Consider the following 16,432-nt stretch of genomic DNA (forward strand, 5'->3'; position numbering starts at 1 on the left):
TTATGAATTTGTCAAAAGAACTATAAATACTTTAATTCGAGTTATTTCAAGATATGAACTTTACCAATCATATTTTGTTTAGTTTTATTGATGCAAGAGAAACATATTTGTAATGTGTTAACCTTCAAAAGTCAAATTGGCCAGGTTGGGAAATGATGCACTTGAAAAAATATGCTTGAATTGTTTCAAAGACGTATGTATAGTAGCTATGGTGGTATTAATTAAGGCGTCAAATGCTATATTTAATTGCATTGTGGATGCTACATCAATATAATAAGGGTTACAAGCACTTCAAGTTAGGAACTTAGGATTGTGGAGATTTGTTAGTAAGAAAAGTAAAAGTCTATATGACTGACTGCAAGTCTGTGTTTGAAATAGTCATGGGTGAAACATATTCGTGGAATTAAGAAGAATATCCCATCAAGAAAGTTGCATCCCATGAAGCTGTAACTAATAATTCTATAATTTAAATAATTTAACAAACCCGTGATTTCACGGATCACTAAACTAGTATTTAGTACTAATTACATAGAGGCAAATCAAACTAATTTAGATGTTGATTTTATGTATATTGTGTAAATTGTGTATTGGATAATACAACAACAACAACAACAACAACAACAAAATTCAATCTCACACATGCGAGGTATGGGGAAGGTGAGATGTAGACAATCGTTCTTCTACCCTAGAATAAAAGAGAATTCGTTTCTTTACCCACGAGTTGAGAAAAATTCTCCACCCATAAAAAGAGAAAGTCATCCCACTCTCTACTCCAGGGTAGAGAGATTACTTCCGTGAGGACCTCCGACCAAAATAAATAAATATTAAATAAATTAAAATAAAATAAAACGAGACGCTATGAAAATGGCAGAATCAAATTTTCATGGGTTTTAAAGTCTGCCTGTAAATCAATTTAGGCTCTAAGCGGCAGTCAAGTCGCCAATAAATCAACGTTTGTTGTTGCCTAAATAGAGTTGATATTGGATAATACGTATTAACAGATAAAAAACTAGAAAATTAATCAAATATTAAATAAGATTTTGTTATCAAATATTAAATAAGATTTTGTTAACGACAACATTTAGGACTATCGTTAGTGTGCTTTTAAGTGTTGTATTGAACGGTTACGAAATGACTTAAGCGACACTTTTTGAATTGTACTTGCGTCGTTAGCAAAATCCAACTTGATATATTAGAAAAGACTTAGAAGTCATCATATCAAATCAACTCACATTAATTATGAAGAAAAAATCAAACGCAAGAAAATTTTAGTATTTTCACTCTTTTTTTAACATGTCCTTATTACATAACTTTCTTCAACATCTTTTCAACCTTCTTTTTCATAATTTACCCCTGAAAATCCCTACAAATTTCATCACTTATTCATGTTATACATATTTTATACACAATTTGTTTTTGTTGATAAATGTAAATTTTATGAGCTTTCATCATGTTTAGAAGGGCTAGAACCCCTCCTAGCCCCCTATTAAGGTCCTCCCTTGAGGGTGAGTCTTATTTGACTAAGATGTACGCAGCCAAATCGTGATATCCATTATGGCTAATATGTACGCAGCCAATCTCACACATGTTCACAACAGGCCACCTAAGTGTATTTAAATGACACAAAAGAGACTTGAACAACAACGGACAAATGTGAGGTATAGGGAGGTAAAATGTAAACAATTTTTCCTCTACTCTAAAATAAAAGGAAAGTCATTTTTCCAAACCGGAGTAGAGAAAAAAAATTTCTACCTACGAGGATCATTCCTCCCTCACTCGATGGTAGAGACTGCTTCTAGAAGGACTAGCACCTCCGGCCAATATGACATAAAAAGAAAAGTGCATAGATAGATATCCGTATGAACAGGTGGTCAATACATACATGGAGATATAATAAGAAAAAGGAAGTTGATACATACCTCAAGACAAGGTTGCAAAACTCGCTAGTCGGGGAGTAATCGGTCGGGGATTAAAAAGAGTAATCGGCAATTCAGGAATTAATCGGATTGTACTTTTTATACATTCAAATAATAAATTTCAAAATTATATGAATAAATATAGATTAAAACCATACACATAAACTTTAATATAAAATCGTTCATTTTGTTCAAAGACTTGAAAATTTTAGTTTAAATTCATGTTAAATTGTTGAAAAATTTTAACTTTGACCGACTTTGATCAACAAATCCGATTCTGACCCATTAACCGACGTTGACCGATTAAGTAAACGAATTTTGAAAAAATCGAAACGGATTGCTCTTAAAAAGGAAAGGAGTAATCGGAGATCAATCAGGAGTAATCGAGGTTTATTACAACAGTGTCGGGAGATGTTGCCGAGCCTCATGAAATTCACAAAGATAAATCATGCAAAACAAACATATATTCAAAAGTAGGCGTGAAAAAAAAAAACAAGCAATGAACCTACAAGAGAGACTTGAACATATTTGATTAATCATACCAACCATATAAAAACAACTATATCCTTAATTGCTAAATATGGAGGGAGCATCCATATTTCTCTTTTCATTTTTTGTTATAGTAAACAGAATCAACACTGCCGAATTCAATATCATTTCGAATTCACAGTTCTTGACGGAAGGAGACACGTTGGTCTCAGAAACCAAAATTTTCGAACTTGGTTTTTTCACGCCAGATAACTCTGAGAAGAGTTATATTGGTATTTGGTACAAGCAAGACACTAGTAGAACCGTGGTCTGGGTTGCCAACAGAAACCAGCCGGGTAAATCTCCACTTGTGCTAAAAATTGTTGATCCAGGAAGCCTAGTCATCTTGAGCAATATGAGCATGATTTGGTCATCCAACACAACAACAACATCACCAAAGGCAACAGCAAAGCTTCGTGACACCGGAAATCTAGTCTTGATGGACCAACAAAAGAAGATGATATGGCAGAGTTTTGATTATCCAACTGATACTTTACTTTATCACATGAAGATAGGGAGAGATTACATTAGGGGCATCGATTGGCATCTAACCTCGTGGAGAAGTAGTCAAGATCCATCTCCAGGTGAATTCACACGGGGGCCTGACTTAACAGGTTATCCTGAAAACAAAGTAAAACAAGGTGCAGTGGTCAAACTTCGGATTGAACCATGGAGAAACTACCGGCTTACTGGGTATTCTAAATACGATAAAAACTTGACTTTGATATACAGAGTAGTTATTAATGAAAAGGAGGAATCTTTTGAATATTACGTTGAAAACAGTTCTCTCATATCAAGGGTCACCTTGAATTCTTCTGGGGAGCAACAAACTTGGGTATGGGCAGAAAATGGTAAAAAGTGGCAGCTTGATGTAAAATACCCAAGAGATATATGTGATACATATAACATTTGTAGCTCTTATGCAACCTGTCGTGCAGATACGAGGGAACAGACTTGCTCTTGTGTGGATGAGAAAAGATTTGTGCCAAGGAACCAAAAGGTGTGGAACACGGCTGATTGGTCAGGTGGTTGTGTCAGGCGAACACCCTTAGATTGCAAAAACGGAACAGATGGGTTTATCAAGTACTCTAATATAAAATTGCCAGATACAGAAGGTACCTGGTTCAACATGAGTATGACTTTGGAAGAATGTGAAGCAAAATGCTTAAAGAACTGTACTTGTATGGCTTATGCAATTCCCGACAACACTTTAGGAGGTAAGGGCTGCGTGCATTGGTTTCAAGATCTTATAGACCTGCAAGAGTCTCCAACATACGATCGAGATATTTTTGTAAGAATGGCTTCATCTGAATTATTAGGTAATATTACAAATCACATGTTACATTAATCTTACATGATTTCAAATTAACATCATTACCCATTACCCATTACCCATTACCCATTACCCATTACCCATATATACTAAAGGAGAAAGTTGGGTTACTATTGGTGAATACTACCCCAACTCAAGCTTAAAATGACCGCACCCTATGCCTAAAAGGTTGTACCCACAAGCACCAACACTAAGCTTTTGACAACCTTGCTTAACTTCAGGGGAGGAAAATGTAACTTCTTAGTCTACTTCATTATTAACCATCATACCCACCAACTATTTCTTATATTTATATTTATAGATATTTAAAATAACAATAACAATAACAATACGTTGCGCTTAAACTATTGTACCCACAATGCCCAGTACTGATCTACAATAATTTTTTTTTTTAATTTTTCCCCTCATTAACCCCTACAATTTTTACTAAACACCTGCACAAAAACGTTTTACCGGTTTCTTTTATATATATTAAGATCCATAGTTGCCTTACTATTCATTCACTATTCAACTTTTTACGCTTTATCGACTTGTATGTTGCGCAGCACTGGCTGTACTCACAAAGGGCAGTACTGTGCTACAATGTTTTTTTTTTTTTTTTTTTAAATTGCCCTCCTCATTCTCCCCTACAAATTTTACTAAAGGAGTGCATAAAACCATTGGCCCGTTTTTTTTAAACTAATTTTCTTCAAAAAAACGGTTACGGTTAATTCTTATTTTGTTATTTTTATCCTTCTTTTTCCCTACACTTTTTCCTAAACATTGTCAATAAACACTAGTTTCTATGCTAATATCATTCATACATATACAGTAGCTTTATCGACTTCCAAAAAGAAAGATGGAGCAAAAATTAAAGTAATTTTAAGTGTAATCGTTCCTGGGGTTCTTCTAATAGGCTTCATCTCGATATGGTTGTGGTATGTACGGAGAAAGAAGAATAATGAGCAATCAGTGGAAGGAGGAAATGAAGAAGTACCATTGTTTAGCTTTAATACAATATCGACTGCTACTGCCAGTTTTTCAACAGATAATATACTTGGAGAGGGTGGATTCGGAGTCGTTTATAAGGTAACTGATACAACTGTAATATCAAGAAAATGTAAACACACACTTTATTTTATTTATTTACTAATAACAATTTAGAAAGGCAGCAAAGATTATGAATCTACACACTTTAAGTAAGTTATTTAAACAAAAGGTACAATATACGTATGCCTGGAAAAGTAAACCCAAACTATTCATAGGACCCTCAATAAAAAGAAATGGGTTCATTGGGTCTAATTGTATATGGGTCCAACGAGTCTTGCTTATTGATATGCCTTGCAAAGCAAGCCCAAAGTCTTCATAAGACCCATATTCTTAGACAAATAAAAAGAAATAGGTCCATTGGGTCTAAATCTATAAAGTCCAATAAATAGAGACGGGTCCAACAGGTCTTGTATATGAATCCAACAGGTCTTGCGTATTGATAACATGGGTTGAGCTTTGTAGTTTCACTTATTAATTTTCAGTTTCAACTTTCAATTTTGCTTTTGAGATTCAGTTTTTAGTCACGTTTTAGTTTCAGTTTTTCGTTCTAATTTCATTTTCCAATATGCTCATTGTAGGATTTTTATCTCATTTTAAAAAATTTTAGGGCAAAAATTGGGTCTCGACCCAAACCTGACCCGATTGGATTCGACCCGTTTGGGTCCTTTAGAAAAACCTGACCCATTTGGGTTCGACCCATTTTTACCCAAACCCTTTTGAGTTCGATCCAAACCCCACCCCGCCCCGATTGCCAAGTATAAATATATGATAGTGAGATTACTCACATTAAAAAATTGTATACTTCAGGGTATGCTAGAGGATGGGGTAGAGATTGCAGTTAAGCGTCTCTGCAGTACTTCAAACCAAGGAGTCGAGGAATTCAAGAATGAAGTCATTTGCATATCGAGACTTCAGCATCGGAATCTGGTGAAGCTACTTGGCTGTTGCATAAAAGGAGATGAAAAGTTATTAATCTATGAGTACATGCCCAATAAAAGTTTAGACTCATTCGTATTTGGTGACAACCAAATCGTGCATCTTGATTGGACAAAGCGCTTCAACATCATCAAAGGAATTGCACGAGGACTTGTTTATTTACATCACGATTCACGATTAAGAATCATTCATAGAGATCTTAAAGCTGGCAACATTCTGTTAGATCAGAATATGAACCCTAAGATATCAGACTTTGGCTTAGCTCGAAGTTTTGGAGGAAGCGAGACCCAAGGCAACACACAAAGAGTTGTTGGCACATAGTAAGTATGCCTTTCTAAATAACTTTTCCTTCTATTTCAATTGAATTCAACAGTACTGGTTCCATTAACATTTATATGCATGCAGCGGTTACATGTCACCGGAGTATGTAGCTAATGGTCTTTTCTCAATTAAGTCAGATGTATACAGCTTTGGCGTTTTGGTGTTAGAGATAGTGAGCGGGAAGAGAAATAGAGAATTCATCCATCCCAAGGATGGAAAGAACCTTACCGCACATGTAAGTACAATAATGACAAACTATTTGTTTAACTTGCACAATGTCAAAAAACTTGAGGCAAATTTGACAAAAAAAAAGGTAAAAAAATAAAATCCAAGATTTGTCAATGATGGCAAGACAAGATTGTAAGATTTAAAATTTTGCCAATAAAATAAGTGTGAGATATAATAAAATTCATTTTTGGACCAGACTTGTTTACATATTTTAAAGCTAATTTAGACTCACTTATTGGCTATAATTGGATTTGATGTTACCTTTCGAATAGATATAAAATGTCAATTTTAAGTTAGCGTTCGTAACAATTTACCTTCAACTAATGAACATTATATTCTACTATGTATTCAGGCATGGGGTTTATACAAGGAAGGCAGGTCGATAGAATTGATCGATCCGAATTTAGCAGAATCATGCCATCCACAAGAAGTTATAAGATCAGTCGCGATCGGGTTGTTATGTGTTCAAGAAAATGCAGGAGACAGATCAAATATGTCATCTGTGGTTTGGATGTTGGACAACGAGGGTGCATTACCGACACCTAAAGAACCAGCATTTTTCATTGGAAGAGATTTATTAGTAGCTCACTTATCTTCTTCAAGTGCTAATCCAGCAGGTTCAATCAATGGTCTATCAATTACAGAGTTAGAGGCTCGATAATTGCTTAGAACATATATTGTACAATTAAATATTAATTTAGCAAGTATACAAGCAACAAATAACTATGTTGTACACTAAATTTAATATATATACTCTGTAGCAACAGCAAGCTGGGCCTTTCTTTCCAATTCGAGTACGCAAATTGGTTCCTAATAATCTAATAGTGCTATAACGGTTTTAACACATACTAAGAAAGTCAAAATTCAACCTCAGAAGTTATTATAAAACTCAAATTTATCGCATATAGCTTGAAGTCGGCCTAAAATCCAGTTAGTAAATACTACTCGAATCTGCCGCAAATCCTAATTAGCATACCTTTAAGATAATTTCCATATGAATAATGCATAACCCTAGTATGGCAACACCTGATGCAATTGAATGTATTCCAACAAAAAGTATCTTCTGTCAAAATTGAGCATTGAGCATGATAATAATAAGAAAAATGAAAATTGTTAAAAATTACTCCATATAAACTAGGGTTTGTACCTGATCATTGTCCATAGTTTCGACTTTAACGCTGTGTTCTCGAGTTTTTTTAAGTGGAAAAGAATGGAGTGGAAATGAGAAGAGAGAGATTGAATGGAAATGAATGTAATATAGAATAGTTGACATGTATTCTCGAGTGGGAAGGAAAAGAAATGAAAGTAATTAAGATTAGTTTTACGAATAATATTTGTTAAAATACAATGCAAATTTGGAATAATATGGAATTTGTAAATATGTATGGAAAAATATCTAGATATTAATATGTATAAGAAAATATCTAGATATTAATATGTAAAAGAAATATCTAGATATTTATATGTAGAAAAATCTAGATAATATAGATATTTTAGGTGAGAAATATCTAGATATTTATCCATAGAAATATCTAGTGTGTAGAAACTTCCATGGACAAGTATAAATATGGGTGAGGAGTTTCATTTGTGAGTGAAGTGTGAGTAAGTGAAGTGTGAAGTAGAGAATAAGTAAGAAGTGAAGAAGAGTTAGAAGTAGAAGTTGTGAAGAAGTAAGAGTGTGAGTTGAGTCCATAATATTGTAATTGTTTCTTTGTATTAATAAAAGTGTTCTTTGTTAAGTTTCCCGGTTAAGCCTCAGTTTGTGTTTAAGTTCTTAGTGCACTTGTGTTGTTCTTCTTATATGGTCGGCTATGCCGCCTAAGTGATACATGGTCGGTTATACCGCCTAAATGATATATGGTCGACACTGTCGCCTAAGCATTATTGTGCACTAAGGATTCATAAAATCAAAGGCTAACCGACGTCAAAGTGTTGGTGTAGTAAGTGAGTATAACCTAGGTCCTCTATAGTGGGTGTGTTGGGCTCGTCGAAGCTTCCAACAATTGGTATCAGAGCGGGTCGTTAGGGACCATTGCTAGTGGAGGTACTCATCGGTAAACGTTGGACGTTTACATCGACTTGTTTTCACCAAGGCTCTAAGGGAGATTCTGTCGGAGCACAGTTAGGAACTGTGAAAGCTCATCGGTCAGGGACCAAGCTTATTGGACGTTGGACGTCATGATGGCAGATCTTGCAAGTACGAGCAGTGGAATCAAGAGTCTCAATAACCACAACTATGGTTATTGGCGGACTTGCATAGAATCCTACCTACAAGGACAGGATTTATGGGAAATAGTTGCTGGCAGTGACACAACGCCTCCACCGAAAGAAAATGCCGAAGCCTTGAGAAAATGGAACATCAAGGCCGGGAAGGCTTTATTTATATTGAAGACTACAATCGAGGAGGATCTATTGGAGCACATCCGTGATGAGAAAACACCAAAGGCAGCTTGGGAAACTTTTGAAAAATTATTTTCAAAGAAGAATGAAGCACGCCTCCAGCTCTTGGAAAATGAACTCGCAGTTATCTCACAAGGAAGTCTATCTATTTCTCAGTATTTCACCAAGGTGAAATCTATTTGCGGTAGATATCTCAACTTGCTCCTGAAGAGAAAGTGAGTGATGCAAGGATGAAGAGAATTATCATCCACGGCTTAAGGTCCGAGTATAATGGATTTATAGCCGCTGTGAGAGGATGGCCTACTCAACCATCATTAATAGAGCTGGAGAATTTATTTGCTAATCAAGAGGCATTAGCCAAGCAGATGAATGAAGTAACCATAAAAGACGGAGAAGATGCACTCTTCACCAATAAGAAGAAAGCAACATCTCGAAGACAAGATGCGATGAAAGAAAGTCAGACATATGGGTGGAAGGGTCACCCAAAATCAAAAGGCAACACTTCAGGGGGAGCTCAACAAGGAAGAAGAGATCATCGCCAACAATACGGGGAAAATGATAAGAGAAAGAATGGTGAATGCTTCAATTGTGGCAAGAAGGGTCATTTTGCTCGAGATTGTAGATTCCCCAGAAGGCGAACTTTCGAAGGAAATGTGTCCGCCGCAAGAGATGAGAAGAAAGAGGTCACATTCGAAGCAACCATTAATGAGGAAACATGGGATGCAGAAGTTGGACTCTCTGTTGAAGCTGACATGGATGATCAAGCTCTTACAACAACTTTAAAGTCAAAAATAAACTACAAAGATGATTGGATCATCGATTCTGGGTGCTCAAATCATATGATCAATGATGAGACGAAGCTGCAAGAAATGGATGATTACAAAGGAAAGAGAGTCGTGTTGACAGCCGACAATTCAAGGTTATCTATTTCTCACATTGGAAAGACAATAATTCCAAATGAAGGCAGCTCTCATAAGCTCCAACTCGAGAAGGTGTATCTTGTCCCTGGCCTAAAGAAGAATTTACTGTCAGTACCACAATTGACAGCAGAAGGGAATTATGTGCTCTTTGGACCAGAAGATGTATCCGTATTCAAGAGAGTAAAGGTGGTTGGCAATCCAGTTATGCATGGAAGAAGAATAGAATCGGTCTATGTATTATCTGCTGAAACAGCTTATGTGGATAAGACTCGAAAGAATGAGACTGCTGATCTGTGGCATGAACGTCTTGGGCATGTGGGATACAATAAGTTAAAGGACATGATGGTGAAACGCTTAGTAAATGGGCTTCCTCAAATTGATATCCGAACAGATACAATATGTGCTGGATGTCAATTTGGCAAAGCTCATCAATTGCCATTCAAGGAGTCAGAGCATCAGTCCAAGACACCACTAGAGCTCATACACTCAGATGTCTTCGGCCCAGTGAAACAAACATCACTTGGAGGTATGAAATATATGGTGACATTCATTGATGACTTCTCAAGATATGTTTGGGTTTACTTCATGAAGGAGAAGTCGGAGACTTTTCTGAAGTTTAAAGAGTTCAAGAACAAGGTAGAAAGTGAGCTCAATACTAAGATCCGGTGCTTACGCACAGATAATGGAAGAGAATATTTATCGACTGAGTTCAATATGTATCTTGAGAAGCACAAGATCAGAAGGCAATTAACTTGCCCCAATACTCCACAACAGAATGGAGTGGCGGAACGCAAGAATCGTCACCTTGCCGAAACTTGTCGAAGTATGCTTCATGGTAAGAATGTACCAGGCAGATTTTGGGCCGAATGTATGAGGACGGCATCGTACGTGATTAACAGACTCCCACAAACAAAGTTGGGATATATTTCACCATATAAAAGATTATGGAAGATCAAACCAACCGTCAACCATCTCAAAGTTTTTGGATGTGTATGCTACGTCTTCGTGCCAGATCATCTACGAAGCAAATTTGAGAAGAAGGCAATTTGGTGCATTTTTGTCGGTTATGATGAATCAAGAAAAGGATGGAGATGTTGTGATTCAAATACCGGAAAGTGTCATACTTCAAGAAATGTGGTATTTGATGAAGCGTCTTCATGGTGGTCACCTCAAAAGATAGAGCTTCCAGAATCTCATGGATTAGAAGAAGGTCCAGAAGAAAAAGAAGAACATAAAGAGCACATATCTGATCCAATTAAAGAAGGAGGTGGATTGTACTCTAAGGAAACGAGTCCATGGAAAACTGGGGTACATCAATCTACATCCGAAGAGGTTCGTCCAAGCCAAATGGATGCCGAGGAGCACGTGCAAGAATTACGGAGATCAACAAGGTCGAGGAAACCTAATCCGAGGTATGTCAATGCTGCTCATGTGGATGAATCAATACCTATTGAGCCTTCCACTTATGAAGAAGCAGCACAAAGTCAAGAATGGAAGAAAGCGATGGAAGAAGAAATTAATGCACTAAAAGAAAACCAGACATGGAGTTTAGTTCCAAAGCCAAAAGATGTAAAACCAATATCTTGTAAATGGGTTTACAAGGTGAAGACTCGATCAGATGGCTCCATTGAAAGGTATAAAGCTCGACTTGTTGCTAGAGGTTTTTCTCAACAATATGGGCTGGATTATGAAGAAACGTTTAGTCCAGTGGTGAAGATCACAACAATTCGAGCTCTACTAGCTTTAGCCGCTAGCAAATCTTGGAAGCTGTGGCAGATGGATGTCAAGAACGCTTTCTTACATGGAGAACTTGACAAAGAAATTTATATGGAGCAACCAAGAGGCTTTGAGAACAAGTTCCATCCTGACCATGTCTGCAAATTAAAGAAAGCACTATACGGCTTGAAGCAGGCTCCAAGAGCTTGGTACGGGAAGATTGGCGAGTTCTTAGTACAAAGTGGTTTCAAAGTTGCTCCTTCAAATTCTAGTTTATTTATGAAACAAGATCAAGGAAAACTAGCCATAGTGCTAGTATATGTGGATGACTTAATCATCACGGGAGATCACTATGAGGATATCCAAAGAACAAGAGAGAATCTGTCTATCAGATTTCATATGAAGGAGCTTGGAGAACTCAAACATTTTCTTGGACTCGAAATAGAGCAGAAAAGAGAAGGATTATTTCTGGGACAACAGAAATATGCGCGGGATCTTTTACAAAAGTACGGAATGCTTAATTGCAAACCTATCTCAACTCCGATGGATCCGAATACAAAACTACGAGCAGATGAAGGAAAAAGTCTTCAAGATGTTACCATGTATCGAAAGATGGTCGGAAGTCTTATTTATCTCACACTAAGCCGTCCAGACATATCTTATGCAGTTGGAGTAGTTAGTCGATACATGAGCAATCCGAAGAAGCCTCACCTTGATGTTGTACGACGCATCTTAAGGTATGTTAAAGGCACTATTAACTTTGGCATTTTGTACAAGAAAACAAAAGAATGTCACGTGACTGGATATTGTGACGCTGATTACGCTGGAGACTATGATACACGACGGTCAACAACTGGATACATGTTTAGTCTTGGATCGGGAGTAATATCATGGTGCAGCAAAAGACAACCAACAGTATCCTTGTCAAGCACTGAAGCAGAATATCGATCGGCAGCATCAGCAGCACAAGAAATTATGTGGTTGAAGCAACTAATGGAAGATCTTCATCAATCAACGGATTATCAAGTAAAGCTTTTCTGCGATAACTTTTCAGCTATTTGTCTAGCAGAGAATCCAGTCTTTCATGCAAGAACAAAACATATAGAAGTGCACTATCATTATGTTCGCGAGAAGGTCCTTGAAGGGGAGATCAAGATGGTGCCAACAAAGACAGATGAACAAGTTGCAGATATATTCACCAAGAGCCTAAGTAAACCAAAGTTTACAAAATTCAGAGAAGCACTTGGAATGGTCTGCAAGTCATCGTTGGAAGAAAATTTGCATTGAGGGGGAGTGTTAAAATACAATGCAAATTTGGAATAATATGGAATTTGTAAATATGTATGGAAAAATATCTAGATATTAATATGTATAAGAAAATATCTAGATATTAATATGTAAAAGAAATATCTAGATATTTATATGTAGAAAAATCTAGATAATATAGATATTTTAGGTGAGAAATATCTAGATATTTATCCATAGAAATATCTAGTGTGTAGAAACTTCCATGGACAAGTATAAATATGGGTGAGGAGTTTCATTTGTGAGTGAAGTGTGAGTAAGTGAAGTGTGAAGTAGAGAATAAGTAAGAAGTGAAGAAGAGTTAGAAGTAGAAGTTGTGAAGAAGTAAGAGTGTGAGTTGAGTCCATAATATTGTAATTGTTTCTTTGTATTAATAAAAGTGTTCTTTGTTAAGTTTCCCGGTTAAGCCTCAGTTTGTGTTTAAGTTCTTAGTGCACTTGTGTTGTTCTTCTTATATGGTCGGCTCTGCCGCCTAAGTGATACATGGTCGGTTATACCGCCTAAATGATATATGGTCGACACTGTCGCCTAAGCATTATTGTGCACTAAGGATTCATAAAATCAAAGGCTAACCGACGTCAAAGTGTTGGTGTAGTAAGTGAGTATAACCTAGGTCCTCTATAGTGGGTGTGTTGGGCTCGTCGAAGCTTCCAACAATATTCTTTCTAAATATTTCTATCGTAGAATTTAGTTGTAGATAGGTTATACCAAAACAAATTAGTTAGAACTTGTATAAACAAATTTCAAATAAAAGTTAAAATCACATGAAATATTTTACATCAAATATACATGAAGAAATATACTACGTAATTACTACTCCTACTATATTGTTTTTACTATCCATCTAATAAAAACAAATTTTTAAATAAATGAGATCAGATGCCTATATGTTAATTTTGATACACGCTGCGAGGTAACATGCTGCGTAGAAGACTTTAGCCGTAACCTTGAGGAAAATAATTAAATAATACTTCAGTTTTAAGGGTAGAAATAGTCAAAATACATGTGTAAGATCGCTTTTCCTCTTAAATCTGGCCAAAAGTGGGCGGATAGTGATATGAATAAAAAACCCATTAGTTTTCAACTCAAACCCACCCTTTCCCATTCCTTTCTTTTTTAAAAAAAAAAAAAAAACTCAAGAATTGCCAACTAGTATCCTATCCATTCGACTCCTCCCCTTTCCCTTACAAAAAAATCTCGAGAATGCACCCTCAAGCAGCGAAGAGGGGAGAGATTCCGGTCACCAGTTAATGTACGGATAAATTTTCAGTTCAAAGTGGTTCGAAAATTGGGCCGATTTCAGAAAGCCCTTCTTAAATTTACGTCAGGCTTGGCCCACTTTCTCTATTTTGTTATTTTTCAAATTGGATCGGTTCCCTCTTCCATGTGGTACCGAACCGTACTGAATCGTACTGAATCGGTTAGTACCGCTTTATTTTTTATTCTAATATGAGTACCGAATACCGTACCGATATAACCGGTTCGGTACCGGTACGGTTCCGGTACCGGTATAGTAAAAAGGGGGTACTATACTTGTTTGGTACCGAACTAAAAGTTTCAAGTGAATTTGTAATAGATCGAAAAAGTACATTGAATTTCGCAATGTAATACAATTGACCATGCTTGAATTTCTATCTCTTTTATATGGTGGATTATATCGAACATTTTTCTAATATTCATGTAAATTGCACTAACGAATCTCTTGCATGTTATGGATAATATGAGGTGATATTCGCCAAAATACACCTTTTTTTAATTTTCGTTTAAAATACACTTTTTTGAATTTTTTTTTGTCTTTTTACACCATTAGGTCGACCAACAATATGGTCGACTACCCTTTTAACTTGGTCGACAACCTCATTTTTCAAGGTGGTCGACCAAACTTCATTCAGAGCATGGTCGACTACCATGTAAACATGGTCGACTACCACCTCAATTACACATGGTCGACCACAAAGCAAAAAAACAACGCGGGCGACCAATGAGTTGGTCGACTTCCCTGGATTCAGGTTTCACGCATCCCGAAATCTGCAAAATCCCTGCTTGAAGTCTATTAACAGTTTTTAGTGACACTTTTTCCGGCTTGTTTAATGTCTCCACACCTCAAAAAAAAAATTTATTTTTTTCTTCATATTTATTTACCGAGTAGTTACAGTAGCATTCACAGCCACCTCTGTACTGTTAGCTTGAGCACATATATGGATATCTGCTACTCATACACAAGAAGACTTGGTCAAAGGCCTTAGAAGATACAGATACATTCCTTCATGAACATGGTGTCCCAATTATTATTTTCATCCAATTGAAATTGAATTACTCCGTAAATGATTAGGATTGAAAACACCACAAAATCTTTATGACCAATTTTGGGTAGTCGACCATGTATTGGGTCGCCCACATTTTTTCTTGTTAGGGTAGTCGACCATGAAAAAATGAGAGGTAGTCGACCATGTTTACACGGTGGTCGACCGGAAATGAAGCTTGGTCGACCACCTTGAAAAATGAGATGGTCGACCAAGGTATATGGTGGTCGACCAAAACGTGGTCGACTCAATGGTGTATATTGGCAACAAAAAAAAAAAAATTAAAAAAAGTATATTTTGTGACAAAAGTTTTTAAAAAATGTATTTTAGTCAATTACCCTAATATGAGGGGGATTTGGTTGGTGTATTACTCTATTATCTTTTGGCAGAACTCACACACATTATGTAGCTAAGCACATTTCACGTTTGAGGTTTGGTTCAGGTCGTTTTGCACAGCCAAGTCAAAAGAAATGACATAATTCAATGTCGTGAAGAAAATTATGAGCTCACTGTATTTAATTTTAATGTAAATATAAATTGTGTTCCTGCCGCTTTAAAGAGAATTCCATTTAGGGATGACAATGGGCGAGAAAAAACCCGTGACCCGCGGGTACCCGATCCGTGATGGGCGGGTAAATCATTAATTCTTACCCGCGGGCACTGGTAAGGGTAAAAAATTATACCCGCCAACGGGTCGCGGGTGGGTCGCGGATACATGCTACCCGTCGTGGGTAAAACCCGATCCGCTAATTCATGAGACTTTTTTGTAAATTGTACGCGAGTTTATACATAAAATTATCAATTTAAAAAGAATTTTACAAGTAATGCAATAATGATTAAAAATATAATATTACATGTAAGTAAAAAAACTTACTTTCACGTCATTATACACATGTTAATTGTACATATTGTTTTTAATTAATAAAATTTACTAACTTTTCTAAAAAAAAAAATTAACAAGGTTGTATATTATTATTACCCGCGGGTCACGGGTATCCACGGGTCACGGGCATGGACGAAAGTTTTTTACCCGCTGGCGGGTAACGGGTCTTAACGAGCAAAAAAACAAAGCTACAGGCGGGTCGCGAGTATATAGAACCTGCACCCGTTACCCGCGGGCGCCATCCCTAGTTCCATTTGATAGGCATATTTCTCTACAAAATGCAAGGAAATTACGGGTACTGGGTACTAAATCGGGAATACCGGTACCGTATTGAAAGTACCGCATTCAAATTTTTTTAAATATATAAGTACCGAATACCGTACCGATTGTAGTGGTACGGTACCGGTTCAGTACGGTACTGGTACGGTATGAATACGGTATCGAGAATTCCGAATTCGGGTACCGATGCTCATCCCTACTTCCATGTAGGAAACATTCAAACATCTTAAATGACTGTTAGGCAAGTATGGTTTCTTTGTTTTTCACTATGCATATCTTATAATGTCTTATATCTATGCATTTGTAGCAGAGGCGGAGCTAGTAGGGGGGGCTTG

At 36.6% G+C, this 16,432-nt stretch overlaps 1 protein-coding gene and 1 long non-coding RNA gene across 4 annotated transcripts; one reads left to right on the forward strand and one right to left on the reverse strand.

Annotated features, from left to right (window-relative positions):
• Positions 1-2,289: 2,289 nt before the first annotated feature.
• On the reverse strand, positions 2,290-7,253 carry LOC139893926 (uncharacterized). Of its 2 annotated transcripts, none has more exons than XR_011774774.1 (4): positions 5,592-7,253; positions 4,754-4,858; positions 3,217-3,699; positions 2,290-3,064 (listed from the first exon to the last, which is right to left on the reverse strand). It is a non-coding gene; the product is annotated as an uncharacterized lncRNA (long non-coding RNA). The 2 variants fall into 2 exon arrangements; XR_011774758.1 differs by having other exon boundaries at positions 3,217-3,709.
• Positions 2,405-7,097, forward strand: LOC139893782 (G-type lectin S-receptor-like serine/threonine-protein kinase At4g27290). Of its 2 annotated transcripts, none has more exons than XM_071876998.1 (5): positions 2,405-3,763; positions 4,589-4,845; positions 5,614-6,062; positions 6,148-6,298; positions 6,644-7,097. In XM_071876998.1, exons 1-5 carry the CDS (start codon positions 2,497-2,499, stop codon positions 6,950-6,952), a joined length of 2,433 nt encoding a protein of 810 aa, XP_071733099.1. In that variant the 5' UTR covers positions 2,405-2,496; the 3' UTR covers positions 6,953-7,097. The 2 variants fall into 2 exon arrangements, with proteins under 2 accessions (XP_071733099.1, XP_071733154.1); XM_071877053.1 differs by having other exon boundaries at positions 4,673-4,845.
• Positions 7,254-16,432: the final 9,179 nt, after the last annotated feature.

The sequence above is a fragment of the Rutidosis leptorrhynchoides genome, chromosome 1 (genome assembly GCF_046630445.1).
Source record: "Rutidosis leptorrhynchoides isolate AG116_Rl617_1_P2 chromosome 1, CSIRO_AGI_Rlap_v1, whole genome shotgun sequence".
In the NCBI taxonomy this organism is placed as follows: Eukaryota; Viridiplantae; Streptophyta; class Magnoliopsida; order Asterales; family Asteraceae; genus Rutidosis; species Rutidosis leptorrhynchoides.